Source organism: Gavia stellata, chromosome 15, assembly GCF_030936135.1.
Source record: "Gavia stellata isolate bGavSte3 chromosome 15, bGavSte3.hap2, whole genome shotgun sequence".
Classification (NCBI taxonomy): Eukaryota; Metazoa; Chordata; class Aves; order Gaviiformes; family Gaviidae; genus Gavia; species Gavia stellata.
The window spans coordinates 18,964,858-18,983,016 of record NC_082608.1 but is presented as its reverse complement, the minus strand read 5'-3'; the positions used below and the strand labels follow the sequence as shown (position 1 = coordinate 18,983,016).

Here is an 18,159-nt window from a genome sequence, read left to right as displayed (position 1 = left end):
CCACTTTTAAGCAGGCCTCAATTCCAGTGTGGACAGAATTAAGTATTAGAATTATTAGAATTATTAGAATTATTTTTAATAAATTAAATGCTAGGACGTTCCAGCCAACCATGTACTACTTAAATTAATACACATAATTTGACAGAAGAGATAGGCAGTCTAAAAAGCATTAAAATGGAAACAAAACTTTTTTTTTTCCCACCAAAATTTCTTAGCATGACATATTAACTACCTAGGCTGTTTCACCAAAATTGAAGAAAAGATAGGGTCATGTAGTAAGTAATCCAAAGTCAAGGGTTTCCAGAACACAGGTTTTTAATGGGATTTACTTATGAACACAGCAGACTAGAATGGATAAAGCAGTACAGCTTTTGCAAAGACAGTGGAAAGGTTCAATACAATAACAAAACAAATTTATGCTTAGATGATGGTTACGCCTATCCCTAGCAACACTATTTATAAAGAGCATAAAACAGGTCAGTATGTCTGAATAAGGAAACGCAGAAAGTGTAGGAAAAGTGTAAGTGAATGACATAAAACATCAAGAAAGACGGGGGAGTAGAAAGGTTATAGAATGAAGTTAAAAGTGCAAGGGAAAAAAAGATGCAAGAAGGTAGAAAATGAAAAGAAGACTGCAGGAGAGGATAAGATCGGTAATATGATTTTCTTCAGATACATAAATAAGAAGAGGTCAGAAAGGAGACAGCAGGTCCTCTAGCTGCAGACAGGAAATTATTGACAAAAAATTATAATTAATTCATTACCTTATTTCTCAAAAAAAAAAAGTCGTTACAGACCATACCTCAGTTTTTATCAAAAAAAAAGAAGCTATAGATTGTTATGGACCCACATTTCCAAGATGAAGAAATAGCCATAGAAATGAAGGTCTGTCCAGCAATCATAACATTAAGATTCTGAATTTTGACCAAATATCTAAATAAGACAGACTTCTTTCTTTATTGGGAGGAAGAAGAGATATGGAGATTTGAGCAACCAAACTTCAAAAATTTCTGTATTATATTCTGAATGTTACTAATGGACTATGAAAAGCTTAAAGTAGTGTTGCAAAATAACAAGGCCAGACCTTCAAGACTTTGACTTGAACCACAGGAAAGGTACTCTATTTCAAAATACATGCTGCAACGTTTTTGCATGCTTAACAAAGGATCAGGAAGCTCAGCACTTGTGCACCTTTTCCAGAAAAAAACAAACCAAACCAAAAATATCTATCTAGTAAGAGATGAACCAGGACTCTCCTCAGCATTCATAAAGACAAGATTAACAGCTGCTACTTAATCTATGATTAGTTGGCAGAATGCCAACTTATCAAAACGCGTTCGAGAAACGTTTTTGAGCAGAAAAAGATTTCCTAACCACATTGTTTGACTCGCACCACCAAAAAAAGAAAATGATGTTCCCATCTTTCCTCTAAACTTCTAAGCTGCACCTTTGCATACATGAGCATTATCAGGCACATCCGAGTACACAGGCAGACAAAAAATGTGACAAATTGTACAGAACTGGGATACACAAAGTAGTGGGTAGTACAGACCTAAGCTGTAGGAGGTCACGTAGCCTTTCCCTCCTCTCCATTCAGACCTGACATACCCTGCAAAGTGTCTTCCTAGGTATTTATGTTGCACCTAGAACAGTGAGCCTTACCCAAAATATTTTGAGGGTTGCTATAACACAAACAGACAAGGAAAAGAAAACAAACTGATCATGCTAAAGACTGAAGAAGTATCATGATGACATTTAAATGCCTCAAAATGCAATTAATATGTAGCAGCAAAAGTAGTTTCACAGACTATTAACATAACATGACAAAAATGTTATTAGTCTCCTCTTGTTTTCCTGGACACATCATTATTCTTTCCAGGAGTGGTCTTCCATCAGAAAATAATAATAATAAAAAACAAACAAAACAACCATGAAAACAAATTTCATGTCATTTATTACTGTCTCGGTAAACTCCAATTTTTCTTTATTTCTTACTGCTGTGCATTTCCACCTCCCACTCTTCAATGAGAAAATACTAATTTTGCCTGGTGTTTGGAGTTTGTGTTATTTTTAGCATGGAAATCCAAGCCCACTACCTTGTCTTGACAGTTACAGGTTATAAACAAACCTTTGCTGATTTTTCCCTTAAATGAAATTTCACTCTGGTCCTCTTATGAATGACATGACAGTGCTGTTGAACAGCAGGAACGTCAAAGCCATGCAAGCAGTTAGATCTAAGAATAATGCATATGCCCTCCAACAAAGCTAACTGGTGACTTTTGTACGCTTTCCACATAAATGATATGAGGATGCTAGTGGCTTCTGAAATGAATCACAGTACCCTGCTGATATCTCATAACATTAAGATCTACAGTATGTATTGAATAGACTATTTACAGTAAAAATGAACAAGATATGGTAGATTAGAAAGTTTATATAAAATAGATATTTTGTTCCCCCAAGACAAAATGGCAGAATATACATAAAAATAATATGAATTTCAACTTCATTTCCTGTCAGGTTTTCTTTTTATCCCATAAACCAACCTTGGGAGAAAGAGAGATATTTCCAGTAGCTGGAAATCCCATTTATATCCCAGCTGTGCAAGCAATTACTTAAATCGTACTTTTAAGAAATGTGACTCTATGTAAAATTTATATGCGCAAATATTTGATTTATGCACACAGTTATGGTGACCACCTTGTTTTTGACCTTGGTAAAATAATCAATGCCAAAAAGTTCCCCATGAATCCAGGAGTCTGCCCACACAGATCTCATCAAAGGATCTAGACATTAGCTTCTGCTGGGTTTGTTCCTGTTGCATTTCTGCTTCCAGGTTTGATGAAATATCTGTTAATACTTAATCTTGACATTCCGCAATCTCAGTGGGAAAAAAAAAAGGATTAAATAAATACTAATTATCTTTTAACAAACAATACCTGTTTTTCTCCAATTTATGGCATCCTAAAAAAATGCTTTCTATGTCTAAATCCATTTGTTACAGAAGAACAGGAAGCAATAATTTTTTGACTAATCCATCACTTTTAACTTTCAGATAAAAAGTGGGGTTTTTAGGTTGACAGATTCATTTACTTCACCCTTTCTCCACACAAACAAAAGCAGTGCTAAGTTGTGAGCAATCATGTCAGAAATGAAGTTCAGTACCAAGCCGGTATTGTGAGAACAAAGAACAGGTTTCCATAAGATTCGCAGAGTCTTCTGTAACATAATGCTATTTTTATGGACAGAATGCTTTATTGGAGATTACAGACACCAACAGCCACTTGTTAATGAGAGACGGAGAGGCATACAGAGCCTTGTATCAAGCACCTTAAATCCATTCAAGGTATCTCAGCCAGGCTACGCTGAGAAGTTGCACTGGAATAAAGACGTTGCTGAGGGATGAGATTTGTATAACTGGTGGAGCTCTCTATCAGTAACAGAACTTGTGTGGTCACATGCAAACTACATCAACCTAACATACCACCAACAGCAGTGAAACTTCGCTGCTCCGAAACTTCTGGCCGCAGTGAAAGTTTCAGAAAGGAGTGCAATGAGAGAGTAACATTACCCCCAGAGCAGATTATCTGAACTTCCTGCATTTTGCATCCTCAAGACTTGTTGAAGTAGAAAGGATCCTGATATAAAAGTAGAGCTGATTTCCTCTTCACACACACAGAATCACGCAGAATCACTAAGGTTGGAAAAGACCTGTAAGATCATCAAGTCCAACCATCAACTAACACCACCATGCCCATTAAACCATGTCCCACAATGCCACGTCCACACCTTCCTTGAACACCTCCGGGGATGGTGACTCCACCACCTCCCTGGGCAGCCTGTTCCAGTGCTTCACCACTCTCTCAGAAAAGAAATTCTTCCTCATATCCAGTCTAAACCTCCCCTGGTGCAACTTGAGGCCATTTCTTCTTGTCCTGTCACTCGTCACTTGGGAGAAGAGGCCAGTACTCACCTCTCTACAACCTCCTTTCAGGTAGTTGTAGAGAGCGATGAGGTCTCCCCTCAGCCTCCTCTTCTCCAGACTGAACAACCCCAGCTCCCTCAGCCGCTCCTCATAAGACTCGTGCTCCAGACCCCTCACCAGCTTCGTCGCCCTTCTCTGGACACGGTCCAGCACCTCAATGTCCTCCTTGTAGTGAGGGGCCCAAAACTGAACACAGCATTCGAGGTGCAGCCTCACCAGCACCAAATACAGGGGCACGGTCACCTCCCTACTCCTGCTGGGCACACTGTTTCTGATACAGGCCAGGATGCTGTTGGCCTCCTTGGCCACCTGGGCACACTGCTGGCTCATATTCAGCTGGCTGTCGACCAACACCCCCAGGTCCTTTTCTGCTGGGCAGCTTTCCAGCCACTCGTCCCCAAGCCTGTAGCGTTGCATGGGGTTGTTCTTGTCGCCAAAGTGCAGGACCCGGCACTTGGCCTTGTTGAACCTCATACAGTTGGCCTGGGCCCATCGATCCAGCCTGTCCAGATCCCTCTGCATAGCCTCTTCCTATATGAAAATGCCTATATTGGAATAATAACAGTGTAACAGTTTCAGCAGTGAATTGACCAATTTCTGATGCTAAGCCTGATGCTGTGCTAACACAGGTTTATAGAAATTATAGTCTGTAACCATTATATGAACAGGAGCACAACTGCTGAGACATAAGTCTCTGCTATGTTAAGATTATTATGCCTACCTCAGCATACAGAGCAGCCTGCAGTTCCTTCATGTGCAGCCATGACAGAGGGAATTCAATGTTTTTTCAAGAGGCTGCCCACATTTTTTTGAGATCCTACCTATAGCAGTTCATTATTTTTAGTATTCACAGTGATGAATTTTCCTCTTTTGCACAGGCATTATCATCAGCTTGCTTACTCAAAAGTCCATGTAGGGATAGCTAAATTTCAAGTAATGCTGCCAGGCAACATCTTAATGGCACTTTCTCAGTCAGTGTTCATTTCTCTCTTTGTAGTCAAAATATGAAATTAATTCAAAAGAGTCCTCTCTGAATTTACCTGGTGTCCCAACTTGTGAACACCTTAATGAATATATACGTAAACATATCAATATAAAGAAAAAACATAAAATATCTCACACACTCTCTACTATACATGTAACGCAAGCTACAAAGATCTTTTTCGCTGCCAGAATTTTCAGCTGTATGTCAGTTGATCTAACTACAGCTCATTTATATAAATAAGTTTCCAGCTTAGCAATAATAATATCCAATAGCTGCACAAGAATGCTTTTTTTTCTTTTCAGTGAAATTTTCTTTCTTTCCTTCTTCCTAAATAATCAGGATTGCTCCCTGAAAGCTTGTACTCTGCCATTATTCCAAGCTCTTTTGATGTAACTGATGGAGTTTGGGAGCACCAGTATTTTAATAGGTTTTGTCTGTCTATTACTGAAGTTTTAATTAAATCAAGCACATTTTACTGAAATTTACACCTATACAAGACCAAAACCCTCCTCCCATGGAAGGCTGAGTGCCTTCTTTCTTTCAGAATATTAGTGGGAGATGACTGAGGTCTGACGTTCCCCAACACTGATTTCAGCTCAGGACAGAGCAGATCACTTACACCTCAGACAATTCTGCCAGTACAGATAACCAAGATTAAAATACAGTTTAGATCAGTCTTGAAGTTAGAAGCACGTTCGTGGTTTTCCTTCTCAAAGAGAAGCGTGCTTCTGTGTGCTGTCTAAATACCTCCACACTGCATATCGCAGAGATTCAGTACCAGGGTATGATAAATCATTCTGAAAAGGATGTGGCTGCACTAAAATGGACTTACACAGAAGACAAATTCATTCTTCTGTACAGAATAAATTACAGCTGTTCAATTCTAGGTTTTTTGCTACAGTAATACTTCTAGTATCTGCAAAAATGCACTCAAGTACTTAAAAATTTTTCTCACAAAATACTCCTTGGCACCTGACCAAGCTAGTTTTCCTCATGATTGTGAAGAATTTCCATTATTTATTCCATATTAAACACAGAAATAGAGTCCATTAGGACTGCAGCATCACCCTAAATGTTTGGCTCAGTCACAGAAACAACAGTCTCATGTAACCTGAACTAAATCAGTTCACACTAGACATTTGGTTGCTGTTGATTGGTTTGAATCCTTTAGCCTGCTCTCAGTTTACTTGTTATCCAACACATAGAAACAATACCACATAGAGCGAATAGTCCTAATTTACTTTTCAGTTCTGCTAACATAAGTTTTCTAAATATCTCAGTCTGTCACTATCAGTTGCAAGGCATCCTTTCACAGAACTGTGATCTGTCATTATAAAAAAAGCTGAAAGCAGATTTCACCCCCCTGCTTGTTAAGTATTTTCTAAAGCAAATAAAGCTCTTTACTTAAAAAATAATTAAAACTAACTCTTTATTAACAGTTCAAATTGCCTAGGTAAATTTGGTCACAGCTCTAATTTGCACGCTGTCACTGAACAGTTTTATCAAGCTTCTTCATTTCATGCTTGCAAAGGATCACTTTCTGGTTATTTCTCTTCCACACATGTTTACAACTTGGCAAGCAGTTATGAAAAAGCCCATCAACGATGGCAACATCCTTTAAAACCTTGAGACCCAATTGAAAGCCCCCCATTGACTGGCAATTTACCACTGATGCTGAAGAGGTTGCAGAGCTGGATTTTACTGCTGCGGGGATTACATGCAGTGATAAGTGGTGGGAAACAAGTGTGTGCAAGTTCAGGCTTTGTCCTGTACCCAAGGAATGCCTAACCAAAATCTCATGCATTAACTGTAAAAAGTTAATGTAATATTGTTTCCATTTCTTCTGAGCCTAGATTAATGAACAAAACATAATTCTTTAACTTAGCAATTTTTGTCATCTTGGTCATGGTAATCAATATATGCAATTCTTCCTGCTTTTACTCACATGAAAGCATTCTGCCTGCGAATACATTATCTGTGTAAATGTGAGATTTTGAAAATGAGCGCAATGTTTTTAATTAACAGATTACCCCATAACCACTGGTTTTCAGCCAGTATTCACTGACCTTTTATTTGAACCTTTGTTTTCCCAATTCACTAGTCTTTCATCATCACTTAGCACAACTAGACTTCCAGATTCATTGGAATCCTTTAGTTCTGTTATTGCAGCTCTTTTTAGAAGCACTTGATTCTTTGGGGTTTTTTGCTAAAAGATACAACTGAAATGTCACTAATATTTCTGCTCTGCTGAAATCAGAAAAGACTATGGATGTGAAGTGAACTCAGAATTCCGTAGATTATCGGCAATTTTTGGATGCTGTGTACCTCGCTGATTTGGCCTAGAATATCCATCTTAAGACTCCACAACAAGTTCCTTACCTGTTTTGACACTACTGCATTTTTCAATACCAAATAAACAAATGATTTGCTATTGTCTGAAATTTCCAAGTAGTTGTATTTATTCAAATCTTGAGAGAAAACAAAAGACATTATTTTTGAGAGCATATTTACACAACTGACCACCTTTTGCTCCCACTAAATAGGGACTCTAGGCTACCTGCTTATCTCACCAACCCAGAAACAATTCAATAATATGCCCATACTCTGCTTAAACCCCTTCTTCAGAGCATCATTTAATAGTTTCATCAACAGGCTGGTAGCAAGTTCCAAAACCATTCAATGTAAATCCACTGGTTTACTTTGATCCAGATAATTCCTATCAGTATGCTCTTTATCAGACCTCTTTAGAAGAAAAAAGGAATTACTACACACTTCTCTACAACAGTCTGTCTTTGCTGGTCATAACAACATCTTTGCATCCTCTTGCTCTTCTTTATAAACAGCTTTTACTTAAAAGTGAAGCTGACGGACATTCTCTGACCTTTAAGGAGGCACCCCACAAAGTTACAGGGAAAAAACACCAGAAGCACCTACCTTTTTCCATTGGCAAACACGATTTCATTAACATAGTTCCATACACATGCGAAAAAAAAAAAAAATTACTAATGGCTAATTTCAATGTAGTGCCTTTTGGACTTTTGCTGTCTCACCCAGCCTCCTCTGGCACAGTTTCATTGTCTCAATAGAAACCACCACATTTTCAAATGTGCAGGTGATTAGGTGAGAATTACTATGGCAATTAATCACTCCAACATTAATATTCTGGTGGAATTTCAAATAGTTGTCAATTCTTGAACAATTTAACTCATTTCATAAAAAATAAATTCATAAATCAACTGGATATATAAATCTGTTTCAGTGGGGGTAGGTGTCATTAATGTAGCTGCCTTACATTCCTCTTGCCAGTTTGAGTTTCTTTTGCTAACAAACAGAATCTAAACTCACCTGAAAAACACAACTGCCACGCAACTGGGCTGCACCAAAGAGACTGGCAGGCCCTGACCTTCAGACAGATTTTTTCACTCTATTTTAAAATATTTTCTGTCTTTTACTACAAATAAAATATTTTAAAATAAACAGTAGAAAGAGGGGATTAACTCAGACAGTCAACAGTTGTCTGAGTAGAATTCAGTACTCCTCTAATTTAATCATGTTTCTCTTGTAATGAATGTATGGAAAAATTCCTACAGGTTTTTCAATATTCCTCCAGGAGACAGAGGGCAGAAAAAAGCAGAATTTCAAACATTCAATGAAAGAAAAAACAACAAAATTTTTATAATAAATTAAATATTCTTAGATAATTTAAAACATTTTGAGGTACATGGATGGTAAAATCTGCAAAGTTCTATGAAATACTGTGATCACCAAAGCTCTACTTTGTGCCCTATTAACATGTTTTTAATTCTCATCCCCTGAGTATATATGCACTAAGCAGAGGAAAAAAAATCAGTGCTCACGAACAGCAGCCCTCTGTGTAGCTAGAAGGATTCAAAAAGATGTCATCTTTTTATCCTTGCCCTACCACTGATTATATACTCGATGGTATGATGGCTTGCAAGGAACTTTTTTCATGGAGATCTATTCTTTCCTTGTTTGCCTTTTGCTTTGAACTTTTTCTTTCAGGGCATCAAAACTGGGCAGGGAGAAGCTCAAACAAAAACAGGAAACAAAAACACTTTTGAGAGAAATTTAAGGATCTTTCAGGTAATTAATCTTTTGGTATACCATCGAAATCAGGGAGAAAATCCTGCTGCCTTCCTGACACCATGATACATCTTTATTGGAACACAATGGGCTGGATTCAAAGACAGAGTAATCAAGTTGAGGGTCCTCCTACAGAACTTTTCAACTACATTTGGCACAACAGGATGCCAGTGAGTATGCTGAGCAGAGTGCTATATAACAGGTTAGAAAGCACTACAGCCTATTAGAATATACATTCACATTGCTCTGGATAATCTACTGCACTGAACTATTTGTATATAATTTGCACTGCTTCAAAAAGGCTCCTCTAGGGAAATGTTTTTGTCTTAATTTAAGTCTATACTTTGCCAGATCAGATAGGAGGGCCATTTGTGGTTTGATGCATTAGGTTGAGAAGACTGCTATGATTTTTTCCAGTAAAAAAATATTCAAGGTTTATACTGAACATATTAAGGTGGAAAGCCACTGATAAAATAAGAAACAGCTGGTAAATGAAGACAAGGAACAGTATTAAAAAGAGAAACTATGATGTTTTTTTCTTTTAAGGACATCAGTAACTACCATAAATCCTATGCGAGTGGTTAACATACATTTCACTGTAGACCTGGATGAAAAATAAATGTTTAAGTGTTGAAAACCAACACCTGGTAAATTTTAGCAGTGCTGTTTGAGTAAATATGACTAGTCATCTAACTGGCAACACTCTTCCAGAGGAGGAGAGAAACAAGATTGAAAATACAAGTATTGATTACCACACAGCAGAAGACAAAACAAAGAGGTCAGGGATGGCAGTCAGAACTGTACCAGAGCCTGTGCCGCACATGGGCTGGAGTACCACACGCTGCCTGCTGCATAAGGACACGCAGGTCAGTCCCTCATGCTGTGGCAGAAGTGGCAACATACAAATGTACTAACCATTTTGCATTCTGAATTCTGCCGCTCATCTATATCAAAGTGGCCAGACACATTTATATGACTGCACATTTCAAGAGCTAGATAGAAAACATGAATTGACAGATCCTCTATTTATACTATGCATTTCAGGACATTGCAGTGCAGTTGTTTTACAGATTTCAGAGATCATTTGTTAGAATTTCAGTGGGGAGAAACATAGCATTTATTGACAAGGAAAGGAATCTTTAGTAAAATCTTTGTAGGAGACATACATCTGACAAAGATATCTGCTAACACTTTCATATTAACAGAATCTTCTTTATCTCTGTTAAAAGATAACCATTACTAAAAATGGAGTTGAATAGTATATTCCATTGATAGCTTGACAATAAAAAACTATGACCATGTAGTACCTTAGTGGCAACTTCCCAAAAAGATCTCCTTTTCTCCAAACATAATTTTGTATTCACAAATCAAATGCACACACAACATTCAGACAGTATTTTTACTAAGGATAAATGACAGAAGTTACATGCAGAAAGCAGAGTAGAGTTTCGATCACATGTAAAAATAAACACATTTACCATTTCCAAAGGACAAAGGGTTCTTCTGGAAATTTTATAGGACAGTTGCTGTAGTTTAGTCTTCAATAACTGCAGCCTTTTCAACAGCAAATACACATTCAAATAATATATATTATCAGCATAGAGGCAGAGATCCTATTGCTATGAGTACTCACCTCATAATTGGCAATTGCTTCTCTATCAAGGGCTCGAGTCACAGACACATCCCCACTGATCTCATTGATTCTAAAAATTCCTTTTGGGTCTTGATCTACTCCCTTACCAGAGAGTCGAAACTTTGCTCCCTCTGTCCCTTCACTGCTGATGACCTGCACAGCGGAAAACATGAAGTTACAGGCCATTTTATAAAAACTTATAAAATCATTCTAAAACCACATAAGATATTTCAATCTTTTACCTAATGTCAAGGTATATTCCCTGCCAAAAATATATAACAATAAAATATGGTTCATGGTAATATATAATATGTAACTATAAAATATGGTTTCAATCATTCAGAAAACATTGTGCAATTCTTGTGTTAAACCCTGGAAAAGCTACTCATGTCCTTACCCAGTTCCTATCTTATCTTTACTGTCTTCTATGTCACTGCTTAGAGTTTCTCTTATTCCATTGCTACTGTATTCACTCTATATCTAGAATTTGACATTTTACTTAATTCTATTTCTTTTTTCAGTTAAATTGATAAAGCAGCTACAAACTTACAAAAAAAAAGAAACAAAAAAGACATATTCCATTGAGTGGCATAAAGCATACTTATTTCACAACAACCGTTACAATACCAGATAACCATCACGCATTATTTTCCGATTAGTCAGTCCTTTTTATTAGCCATTGTAAAGTCATTACAAAACAGACTACTTTCAGGTTGTGGTTTTTTCCCCCCATTCCCTTCTACACTCCTCCTTTCCTGGGACTTCAAACGAAGGGAAAAATCTCCTAATGAAAATACTTGGGTATCCTGCCCAGATCTCTGCTTAGTCACACAGTTAGAATTCCTCCACTTTCCAAATTCATATGTGTATTTGTATATACACACATGTGTGTATGGAAACTCCTTGTTACTATCACTACCTTATTTCCCCATAAGAAAAAAATCCCTAAAAATCCAATTTCAAGGCTGTCTCACATTAGTGACAGTAGCATATGTAAACTTGCAGACTGACACAACGTTTGTTATACACTGCATGCTTTCCAAATTTGTATTTGTACACCAGAATCTAGAAGGATTATAAATTAATCTTGCCCTTTAAGGCTGACAATCTTGCCAAGCCATTCCTTCCCTCTGCTGTTTCATGTTCTTTTGTTTTTAGTGATTTTATGGTGTTAATATTTCTGCAGAAACATTAAGTCATTTCTTTATATGCTGGCCTGAATTACAGCTCAGGAAGAGGAAGGGAAAAAGTGGCCTTAGAAATCTGGACCTGCTCCCATTTTGAGGTAATAAATATGCAGTGTGTTTAATAATGTCCCTGAGGAAATACATGTTTGTTGCTCTGTTGCTGTGGGTTGAGCAATGCTGGTTTGCAGATTACTGGGCAGGGAGATTTTGACTAAACTCCATAATCATTATTCCTTTATTTTAATTGAGAAAAAATTGCCACAAGTTATGAAATAGGAAATCAGCATTTTCAGAGATAAAGTTTCAATTCGGAAACCCTTTTGGGAAGGCAGAAATTTCAGAGTAAAAACCTGTTTCACCTATTTTTTCTTCCCCCTTCCAAGTCAGAAACACTAATGGATGAAGTTTTCTTCTCGTGTATTTCTGAGTATGTCATGCCAAAACACAGAGGCAGACAACACTACAGGTGACAAAAGGGCAAAGTAACTTTGTAACTTCAGGTTTTGTGATGAAACTGAAATTTAATGGTTCCTACTGAAAAGTTACCTGCTGTTCAATCCATTTTTTGACCAGTTCTTATTTTTTACAACAAGCTTAAAAATATGTGTTTTTCTTAACAAAAAGCTATGCTTATGATTTTGCAGTGTCATGACCATTGCTCACTTTTGTAGGGAAAAGATGAATTGATCATCTTCTGCCCTGATTTCTGAGACTTATTACAAGACAAGTGCACCTTCCCATCCAATATAAGAACAGTGGTTTGAAAGGCCTGAAGTCAGGCACAGGCCAGCACAAAAATCTAATTCAGAGATGTCTACACAACAGCCATTTCCACCATAGCCATCAAACATTACCTAATTGATTATGACAAATTTAAGATGTAGTGTAGTCGCAATGCCCCGGTTGTAACAAGCCACAGGAAGAAAGCAAAACAAATCATGGACTGTGCAAGAGAATTTATCAGAAAAATTCCAGATAATCATATACAGACCTTTCTCCACTCTAGATCGGAAGGAAGGAGTGTAATACTACTACTACTACTACTAATAGTAATAAGTGTCCCTGCAAACCTGACTGGAGGGAAAAATTTCATCTCAACTCCAAATCTGGCAAACATCTTAACTTTGAGTTCGATGGCAAGACATCCCAATGTGGTATGTGAGATTTGTACCCCTGGAGCTCGACACATCCCATATCTCATCCCCACTTCAGCTGTAAACCATTCTTCAGCATGTAATGTATAGGACCAACAGAGTTACCAGACAGCAGAGTTTTTTCTAAATGACTGAATGGGTCCATTGAGCTTTTTTAAAGCCTCAGGAGGCAGTCATGTTCACAATGCAAGTATGTGCAGACCCTTCTCTCCTATCTATTTACCCATCTACGCATCTAGTTATTGCACAGCGACTTAAGCTTGTTATAATAATAAGAAGCCTAGGTTAGAGATGCCCCATGTACCACTGCATCATTTGTTCAAGAGCAACAGTGGTCGCACAAAAAGTAATTTTCAGAAGTATGATTCTTTAAATGTTTAATTAGCCACAAGAGGGAGCTACATACTCCCAGGAATGTAAGGAAGAACATTAACATCTCCTAATTAAGATGCTTATATAACGGCTGTGTAGTTCAAAGAAAGTGCATTTCCCAGTTCACACTAAGCTCAGTACAATGAAAAGTTTAATAAAAATCAGGCTTAATTTGCCATATGGTTTGGTGCTTCAACAAGAGCAAGGAAGAAAGAACAGGAGGATTGTCTGACATCTCCTCTGGCAAGACTGCCATTCTGAATACTGTCATAAACACAGCACTGTTCACATGAAAATTTCCTAGCTTACAATGTATTTACACAACGATGCTTTCCCAATTTACTGGCTAAGAAAAAACAAGGCCAGATTATTTCTGCTGGAATGTTTACTCTGGGGTGTCATTTTTACATTTCTAAAATACATAAATTACTTTCCCACAGTTTCCCACTACTACCTGAAGCCCAGACAGAAACATTTATTTCCATAAGGTAGCACAGACCGAAGCACCCACCTACTAACAATACAGATAAGGCAGGCACACTTTATCTGGCCTCCCAATTTCTACCCAGTTCATTTTCCCTTGTTCTGATCTCACAATTCAGAAGGGCCTTGACATTGCCCGGGGAGATCGCATAGACAGAATAGATGCCAGCTGAGCATCCCACAGTAATATAGACTCTTGAAGGGTATTTCCTCACCCAGCGCCCAAACGACAGTATTAGATGTAGACTTAGACAGTACTCACTACCCCACACCCGATAACAATTTCCCATGTCAAGGATACATCAGAGAATAAATGTATTGAAAACTGAAGTGATCCATGCTAGCCTTGTCCTGTCAGGACCACATATCTAGCACCAAAGACATACCAAAATATTTTTTTTCTTTAAAGGCAGAGACTGTACAATTCTGCTCAACTAAAAGACACTTTCAAGAAAACAGAATGTTACTTAGCTGACAGGATCTGCTTTTTGCTGAACCATAGCCAAAACATATTTACCAAGTCCTATTTTTCAGCTGACATTATGTATCCCTTCCAGCTAAACTCATTTCAGCAATGTGATCCCCCTGTTGTTACGGGTTTATCGCAAAAGTAAATCAGTGTTCTCAAGAGAAGAGGAGAAATAGAAGTACAAAAAAACACACTACCCCCCAGAGAGAGACTTTGCAGTTCTGCAAACCCAGCAAATCTGTCCTTAAAAGCACCATCCTAGTTTACCAGTTTCATTCTTTAAGTGTTTGCCTCAACCACTTCCTTAATTTCTTAGTTCTTGACACCATCTGAATTAAAGATGCATCATATTAGTTTCACTTTTTAATTAGAAAACAAATCCCACTCTCAGACAGGGATATTTGGTTCAAACCCCAGTACTTTTCACTTCAGAGCATTACACAGTCTCTCTCGTGGCTTTTTTATTTTTTGGGGCGTTGTTTGTTTTTGGTATTTCCACCCTCTCGTAGCCTCCTAGGAAGCAAATTTATCCATGGAACATTTAGAGGTGAATTATTTTTTCCTTTAATCACTATGCTCCACAAGAGCAAAACAATGGTTTAGGCCTATTGTTTAGATATCATATAAATATTTAAACAGACACTTCCTGTCCTGCCATACTGAAAATCACTCTTTACAGTCAGAGGCTCCATCTGCTCTGTACTGACTCAAATAATCATTCAACCAAAACAAATGCAAAATATTCCCATCATTATCCAAAAACACTAACCAACAGAAACTACTTCATTACTATAAGCTAAACATACAAAAACTGTGGTTAGAAAATTTATATAATTTGCTGAGTTTAATAATTTATTAGATCTATTAGTTCCCAATACCTCTATCTTCATTAATTAAATACTGGATTAACTAGTTAAGCATGGGAAGCAAATTCTGCTCTTTGACAAAGGGAGACATGTTGGCCAAATCTGACCTTTGCTTTCTCTCTGATGAGGACTTTCTTCAGAATTTGTTCAATATATGGGTGATAGCCAAGAACATCCAGTTCATTTATTCACATAAGTAATAGTAACAGAAATTACAAAGCTTCTCTAAGTGACTAAGTCCTTTGTTCATGATAATTAGGGATAAAACCAACACACTATATATGACAGTGTATGTTTTAAGTAACACTTTTTTCTTGTTCACAAACATAGCAAGCTTTGCTGATAGCTTCATTATATCTTCCTTTCACGGTCACCAAACTTAAAAAATAATTATCAACCAAAACACATCTCGACCAATGCCCATTCAGTATGTTATCCAAAATACAAGCTAAATTAATATTGACAAGTATGAACAATATTTACAAAATTCAAGTAAACAACAGAACAAAACTTCAGCAATTAAAGATGCTTATGCAATACAATAACACAGGCAATATCGCAGTCCTAAATTTCAAAACATTTCCAGATCAGTTTTCAATCTCCACTCTACATATGAGGCAATATTTCCAAAGCTGTATAAATCTCCTAGACCATGTGCTTTCACTGCAAAGCTCAATCAATCACTCAAATTCTAATATTTGTACTTGCGCTGGGACAGCACTCCAGAAACCACAAGCACAGAATGAAAAGGGAAATGTGGCCAGCAATAGGAATATACGACACTGACCCAACCTCCTATGACAGCTGACATAAAGGAACACAATCAAAGTCAAGGTGAAGTGTTTGGTTTCTGGGGGAACCAAAGCTGGGGAAAACCCCATTTAGTAGAGCAGACATTGCTTCTGTGTCATCAACTACAAGTATTTTGCTTGATGCTGTTGACAGTTGTAATAAGAATACATACATATATTTCCCAGAGAAAGAAAAATGTATGTAGACAACAGACTTGATTTAACTCAGCAAAGAAAGCTATAATTCAATTATTTTAAACTTTAAAAACCTATTTTCTATGTCAGATCCCCAAGACTCAGTTTCAGCTGGGATAAACACGATTGGAAAGTGTCTGAATTTTGCACTTTAATGTACACATTAAAAACTCACCGGCCACTGGGCAAAACTACTAGTACAAGATTAGCTGTTACTTCTTATTTGCATTCTTTTGCATTGGTTCTCTTAAGACTCTTATGAATTACAGAAAAAAGTTCCTCAAACAGGAACACATGTATTATTACAATAGTGCATCTGTAAACTGAAGCCTTTTTAATAGCTGTATAAAATTTTTGAAGCATTGAGTACTGGGTGTACTAATACCTTGAATGTGGAAACTTTTATACCAACTGTCAGAGATGTAACATGGGAATAAAAAAAATAATCAGGAGTTGAAATTAAATGAATTATGAAAATGAAAAATCATACATCAATATTCTCAAGAGGGTTTTTTTTAGCATCTTAACTATGAGCTTTGTCATGGAAAACATTTCAGGAAGTGTCAAATTTAGGAATAATATTGTGAGAATTAAAGCACATAGTTTTAGCATATTTTTGATGCATGTTTGCAAGACTGATTGGGGTCTGCAAACGGTACAAATATTCCTTGCCTGAAGCAATCCAAATAAAACTGCATGAATACTCTTATAAGGTATCATATTCAGAACTTTAGGTACATGAATAAAAAAGAACTCATACTGCTTGAAATGCAGATGGTATATTTAAGTATTTTGTTGGACGGGGGCTCTGCTTCCTATACAAGTTACTATACCAACTATTATTTCATTACACCAATGCAAATACAATGTTTTAGTAACTATAATTAAAAAAACCTCTAAATCTGAAATTTGCCAAGGTTAATAAATTGCATAGACAAATATTTCAACAAAATATCTTAATGTATGAAAATGACACAATATATTAAAAACCAGTGAAGTTGTTTCACCACCAGTGCTCATTTTTTGAGGTCTTTTTAGAATAATCAACACAAATAGGATATTTGATATTCAACCAAAAAATATCTTCTCAGCATAATGGCTTTTAATCATAATTATGCATAAACGTTTACAAAATTCAGATCAATTTTGTAGTAAGATGTACAAATGTCAAAATGAAACAAAATGGATTATGCATGTGGAAGCCCTGTGCACCAGTGGACACCTTCAGTTTGAGGTTTATTATCGTAGCTGTACCCAGATGCAACAATTCCACTTGAAGAATCAGTTGCAGCACTGGGGCCTGCAGGCTTCATCTACAATTGCACCAAATTTGAAGATTTAATCAATATAAATAGCAAACAGTGAGCATTTGCTCATAGATCAGAGTAAAGTAATTCAATGAACACATCAAGACGTGCATTATCTTTTGTAACAGGTGATCCTTCAGCTTCCTTTTACTCTTAATTTATAAAGAGCAAGAGATTAATTACAAATAATTTTTACTTCCCCTTTTCCTAAGTAATAGTCGATTTCACACATATCTCTGCAAACTCTGGATTCAGTACACAAAAGTATCTTCCTACTGACAACACAGAATTTACAAACACAGTTTTTTGTAATCTCAAAGGAAAATGACCTAGAAGTATTACTTTTCACAGAGGCCTGGATATTTCACTGGCTGATTTGGCCTTTCAGTAGCCATTTAATGACCATATTTTAACTGCTGCTTAAATTACTAACTTGCAACAAACCCTGTTAGTTGAAGGAATTTGAGGACCATTGTCTTTTGAGTGACAGCCAGATGGAGTAGCTCAAAAGCTATGGTTAGTTGTTAGGAAAAATCTGTGACTGACAATATTAAATTAAGAACTCAAAAGATGCCCTTAAAAAAAAAAAAAAAGAGGATTATTTGGATTTATAAAGATGCTTTATTGC

At 36.8% G+C, this 18,159-nt stretch overlaps 1 protein-coding gene across 2 annotated transcripts in view; it reads right to left on the bottom strand.

The window, feature by feature from the left end:
* The window catches only part of CDH13 (cadherin 13), a 535,620-nt gene that overhangs the window by 283,891 nt on the left and 233,570 nt on the right, over positions 1–18,159 (bottom strand). For both annotated transcript variants that reach the window (XM_059824681.1, XM_059824680.1), the window contains exon 5: positions 10,708–10,860. In XM_059824681.1, the coding sequence (XP_059680664.1) occupies positions 10,708–10,860 (153 nt within the window). The remainder of the gene's footprint in view (positions 1–10,707; positions 10,861–18,159) is intronic.